Source organism: Triplophysa dalaica, chromosome 2 (genome assembly GCF_015846415.1).
Source record: "Triplophysa dalaica isolate WHDGS20190420 chromosome 2, ASM1584641v1, whole genome shotgun sequence".
NCBI classification, from domain to species: Eukaryota; Metazoa; Chordata; class Actinopteri; order Cypriniformes; family Nemacheilidae; genus Triplophysa; species Triplophysa dalaica.
The window spans coordinates 25,121,565-25,127,564 of NC_079543.1; the positions used below are offsets into that span (position 1 = coordinate 25,121,565).

At 44.0% G+C, this 6,000-nt stretch overlaps 1 protein-coding gene across 3 annotated transcripts in view; it reads left to right on the forward strand.

Annotated features, from left to right (window-relative positions):
• grin2ab (glutamate receptor, ionotropic, N-methyl D-aspartate 2A, b) overlaps positions 1-5,419 on the forward strand; it is a 67,349-nt gene extending 61,930 nt beyond the window's left edge. For all 3 annotated transcript variants that reach the window (XM_056740174.1, XM_056740190.1, XM_056740183.1), the window contains 3 exons: positions 347-534; positions 966-1,204; positions 1,619-5,419. In XM_056740174.1, the coding sequence (XP_056596152.1) occupies positions 347-534; positions 966-1,204; positions 1,619-3,394 (2,203 nt within the window). In that variant the 3' untranslated portion in view covers positions 3,395-5,419. The remainder of the gene's footprint in view (positions 1-346; positions 535-965; positions 1,205-1,618) is intronic.
• The last annotated feature ends 581 nt before the right edge of the window (positions 5,420-6,000 follow it).

A 6,000-nucleotide genomic window follows, 5' to 3' on the forward strand; every position in this document is an offset into this window, starting at 1 on the left:
AACAATAGTGGTACCCATTTTGTTTCCATCCAATAGAAGTGAATGGGTCCCGCCGTTGTTTGGTTACCAAAATTCTTCAAATGATCTTCTTTTGTGTTATGCAGAAGAAAGAAAGTCATAGAGGTTTGAAATGGGAGGAGGATAAGGAAATACTGACATCATTTTTATTTAAGGGTGAACTATAACTTTAAACTTCATTACTGTATTTGTATAAAGGGCAAAGATGTCGATTTTCCAAAGTTGGCCACTACTGTACATTTCAAATAAATGGTATGTAAGTGAAGTTTTAGCCACAAAGCATGTTGATGATCTGTGGTGTGGTAACACAACTCATTGATTTATACAGAAAACTGGATGCTTTTATATACGATGCTGCTGTGCTCAACTATATGGCGGGACGTGATGATGGTTGTAAGCTGGTCACTATTGGCAGCGGCTACATCTTTGCCACGACGGGATATGGAATCGCCCTGCAGAAGGGATCCTACTGGAAACGCCACGTCGATCTCGCTATCCTTGGGATTATTGGAGACGGTATACGTGTTTTCCTGTTATGTTGGCTTCTGTTTTACTGTGTATTATGCATTATTACTGTAGCATAATGACATGCTGTCTATATAGGGATCTTCAAGGGTAGCGTTTCTAGTAACCGATTTGAAATTAATTCAGCTGAAACAGTTCTTTTTTAGCGTCATCCAGTTGCATTTATCTTTACACAGAGAATGTTCACAGTCACAATGCATTGTGGGATTGCATTATAAACCATAAATGCATGCAGTATTCCCTTAGCTTAAATAGATATATAAGTCTAGAATATTTTCAAACGGCCAAAGAATCAAAAGCGCACATATAATGCCTGGAACGCAGGCAGCTCACCGGAGTTTGGAGCACAGCCAACACGTCACTCAGTGTTTATCCGTGTGTGTGCGAATGAGCATTAACTGTGATTTTCTGTTGTGCGCTAGGTGAGATGGAGGAGCTGGAGGCCCAGTGGCTCACCGGTATCTGTCATAATGAGAAGAATGAAGTGATGAGCAGTCAGCTGGATGTGGATAATATGGCTGGTGTGTTCTATATGCTGGCGGCAGCCATGGCTCTGTCGCTAATTACTTTTGTCTGGGAGCACCTCTTCTACTGGAGGCTACGGTACTGTTTCACTGGCCTGTGTTCCGGTCGACCAGGAATGCTCTTCACTATCAGCAGGGTACGTGACGTTAGCTTTACGGTAAATTAACTAAAAAGTTTCGTTCCCGAAGGCGAGCGTTATCTTGACATATTATCATGTCACGGTGCCTGTTTGCCAACGATCAGTGTAGGGATCGCTGTTAATGCGCTAACAAACACGTTTTCCGCAGCGAAATAAGACCAAGCTCATATAACAGAAAATAAAGCACCAGCCACTAGAATAAAGTTAGAGGGCATGGTTGTTTGTCACAGCAGGATATATAATTTTATTCCGTCTGGTTATAGTGTTTCAGAACTCGGCTTATGAGATCAAGGAAAAAATGTTGCAAGACTATATTGAGAAATATTGCGCTAATATATCTTTTTTGTTGTTAAATTCCTCTTATGTACTGAGCCTGTTTGTTTAACCTCTCCTCCTCCATTCTGCCTACAGGGGATTTGGAGCTGCATTCACGGCGTCCATATTGAGATGAAAAAACCACCAGAGTTGGGCTTCAGCCCTCAGGCCAACATGTTGCACCTGCTGAAATCCGCGAAAGAGATCACCACCCTGGGAGTTACCTCACCCAAACAGCCCATGAGTATCCTCCCTAATACATCTGGCCTGCTGGATTTGATGGGTGGAGGAAAAGGTAACAACCTGTCCCAGAAAAACGCACCCTATAGCAACACCAGCACCATGCTCAGCAACCGTCTCAAAGAGCCACTTAACAACACATTGTTGCCAGGGCAACGTGCCCTGAGCATAACGGATGCTCAACCAGGTGTTGCTGGAAACGGTGGCTCGGGAGGCGGAGGCGAGTCTGCCCGACCTCCTGCTTCCAAACCACGCGCTCTCTGGAAGAAATCGGTCGAGACGCTACGACAGACACAAGGCCCGGGGGATGATTCCCCTCCATCTGCTGCGCCGGCCTCCGAGACCCTGCCTATGAAAAGCCAGAGATACCTTCCCGAGGATGCACCCGCCCGTTCGGATGTGTCAGATTGCTCTGGCCGAGTGGACCTGCAAAAGCAACAGAAGTTAAAAGAGACGCTTCGAAAACGTAACCGCCTGCCGCGAGACCCGAGCGACGTGGAGCTGTCGACGCTTAGGAGTCAGGCAAGCCAGCAGAGCAACCACAGCGCCAAGATCTACTCTCAAAGCAGCCAGGGGAGTCAAATATACACCATTGACTCCATAGACCAGGAGCACGGACTACACTACCCAGATATCTTCAGCGATCACCGTGACAACATGCACCGCCCAACCTCGTCCTCTGAGCAACAGCCAATCATCCAGCTCAACAGCAGTCTGCTTACCCAGGCCCACGAACCAGATGTAATGCAAACTGCAATTGCAAAAGACAAAAAATACAACACGTACGGAAAGCCCGGGGGAGCGGGGTCCAACGCCGGTGGCCCCGTTCAGGACCCACGCCAGACACACTGCCGTAGTTGCCTGTCAAAGGTGTCCAGTTACTCCGGGCTTTACACCGTACGATCCCCTCAGTATCGCTGCGATGCCTGCATGCACTCCGCAAACCTCTATGACATCAGCGAAGATCAATTCCTCCGTCCAGATGGAAGGGGTATTGGTTCTGGAAGTGTTGACAGAGCCTTCTCTCCTTATCTTCCCCAGCCTGATGCTTCCTTCACAGCCTATCTTCCCCAGAGCGACCAGGAAGGCGACGGTCTTATTAGCCACTACCAGAACGAGGGCGTGATCATCCACCGCCAGCACTCTTATGAGAACCTGCCCCAGAAGAGTTCATCACGTCGCGTCAGCCTGCAAGACAGCACGCCGTATGTCAACATTCCCTCCTCGACACTGATCCCAGACAAGCCCCACAAAAATCCGTCTGCGCACCTAAACCACACGCTGGCGGGGTTGGGCGTAAGCGGACTCGGGATCGGCCGTCGCAGCAAGTCGATGTATCCGGCCCGCCCTACGGAAAATCCGTTTCTCCAGACGCTCCGTGACGATCAGCGTCTGGCTCATGGCCGCAGCTCCACAGACATTTATAAGCAGCTGGTACCGCTCACATTAGTCCAGGCTGACGGCAACGTGCTCGGCATGGGGATGCCGACCCCTGACCTCTATTACCCCGAGCACGTCATGCCTTATGTAGCCCCTCCCCCTGTCGGTACATACACCGCCCCCAGAGCGTTGAGCGCTGGGGGCGCTCGCCGTGTCTACAAGAGGATGCCGAGCATCGAGTCCGATGTCTAAATGCGAGACGGCGTGTGTGAAAAACTCTGAAAAGACATGCATGGATACTTCCACCGGGATACCACTCGAAAGCGGAACTTGTTAAGCTTTATGACTGCAGGGCAAAAAAGTTTGGAATATGTTTTGTTTCCCTTCACGGACTTATCTGTCTGAACAAAAGTCAGAGTTCAACTTTTACATCAGGTCCTCCCCTCTAGTCGAGCGGAAGCTCTGTGTCTTCCAGAAAACATCTGAAATGGTGGGCAGGACGCTCTCGCGCCTCAGAGCCGAGGAAGAGCAGCAGAAGCTGCTTGGAAGTACATGGGCAGCTCCAAAGAGTTACCTTTTTTCACGCAACACGAGCAACCAAAAAGTAAATTGAAATAAATATCCACATTCTGCACTTTTACACGCAAACACACACACACACACACATACATGAGGCACAAATGAAGTCAGATCTGTGAAAGAACAAAGTAAGTTATAAAAATAGAATCCCTCAACCAAAAAAACACAGTCATGTGTTCTGAAATGAATGATTACGTTTTTGGAGAGGCAGAAGAACGTCTGTTATGAATACATTTCGGGGAACAAGCTGCACTGAGGCACGAATCACAAAGACTACGTAGAGTTAAAAGATTAGATTTTCATTCCAGCCTGAACTGTGACAAAATGCACTGCCTGAATGATTAGCCTCGGGTTAAATCTCTGAAATCGAGTGCGCTAGAGAATTTCACAGGAAGGAATTATGGTGCACACCAGACCTGCGATTGCTTGGACTTGTTTATATGTTTGAGGACGTCAACGGAGGAAAAGATTTTTGTCCCTCACTTCCCCTATATCCGACCTTACATGCGCGTGAATGCGGGACGGCACGCCTCCGCTCACAGCACAACCGTGTAGTAGTGTCGATGTTAATTCATCCAAAATTTCTCACATCGAGCGCATTTCTATAGCTGTCTAGAATATTGATGAAGTGATAGTCAATTTTTACACCCTTTTATACACTGCCGAGTATTTGACAGGGTGGGCAAAGCATATTTGTAGAGTTAAAAAAAATAGTTAGTAATGAAAGATGCGAGCGGAAGAGAGAGAGATATTTTTGTGGTTGGAAGGGACTTGTCGCCGGAGTAAAAAAAAAAGTAAAACCCCACACCAACTAATGATGTCAATGCAGAACCACAGAAATATATAAAATCTTACCTGTTTGCCTCGAACACACAAGCACATCACTTCCTGTAGAATCCAACCACGCAGTCATACTTCACGAATATTTGGGTTGATTTGAAATATAAATGGTCGTTCCAGCGATATGCACAATATCAGGTTGCAATATTATATTTATCTATGAAATTTCCTAGTTTTACTATGTTTTATTATTAGTTCCTTTAATTTATGAATTGTTATACGTGTGGAATTAATTTATAAATGTGATTTAATTGCGTATATATAAAAAAAGATAACAGCATGTCAATCTTCTCTATGGTCAAACTTTTAGAATTGTTCTTTTCGATTTTTGATGTGAATGGGAGTATATGTTTACAGTGAATGTGAAAATATGAATTCATCTCAGATGTGATTTTGATTCTCATTTGAATACAAACATAAAACTGTCTTATGGAAAAATGTCAACCGGATGGCGCAGTTTTTTCAGTAAACTGGGTCTACAGATGAGTGAGGTTTATCTATCAGGATATATACTGGGTTTATAACTCAAGTGGTCCTCCTCGCGACACAAACGTGGCTTGATATAAATAAAGAAGTATACGTTGTGGACACGGAAGAAGCATTTTTAGAATAGTCCGTCTATCGCTCAGGCCTTGTCTGTACCAGATCATAACAGCTTTTGTATCTAGCCAGGCAGCATTTACACTTCCAAAAAAATATCCAAGTCAGTTGTTACTAATTGAATTAATACAAATGAAATGCGGTCATATTCATGTTTCTTATTTTATACATCAGCCTCCATGCGGTAGGCCAAGTAGACCTGTTCATTTTGTGATGTATATTAACATCTCGCTTGAATGTAGACACCATTCAGATCCAAGACACTGTAGAACATTTTAAGTCAAGAGTAGATGGGTTGTGTCTAGGTGGTTGTGATTTATGCAACCTGTATGAATTTGTATATACAGGTAGATTTGACTTTCATCAGAATAAATCTATTTGCACATTGATCTGTTTTACATCATTTACGTCACTTTCATGATACGAATTTGAACCCCAGGTAGCACACCAACAGGTTATTAAAAAATTGTGTATTAGTCACGTTCAATTATGGTAATGTTTAATTTCATTCCTCACAAATATTGCTTTGTATTTTTTAAGTTGTCCCCATGTTGAATTATCATTTTTCTCAAAATCAAAAGCTTTTTTTTACAAATGAAAATTTAATGTTTATTAAAAGCACCTAAAAATACTAAATGTGGAATTGAACGCATTAGGGATTTCGATAAAAGGGATAATGCACCCCAAAATAAAAATACCCAACTTGCATGCCTTTATTTTGTGAACAGTAACAATATGTTGTGAGTGAGTGGTTTCATTACATTTCATTGTACAGACAAAATAACAGTAATTATTTTCCTCGGAAAGAATGTTAAGAGCGACACAAGGATGAGTTAATA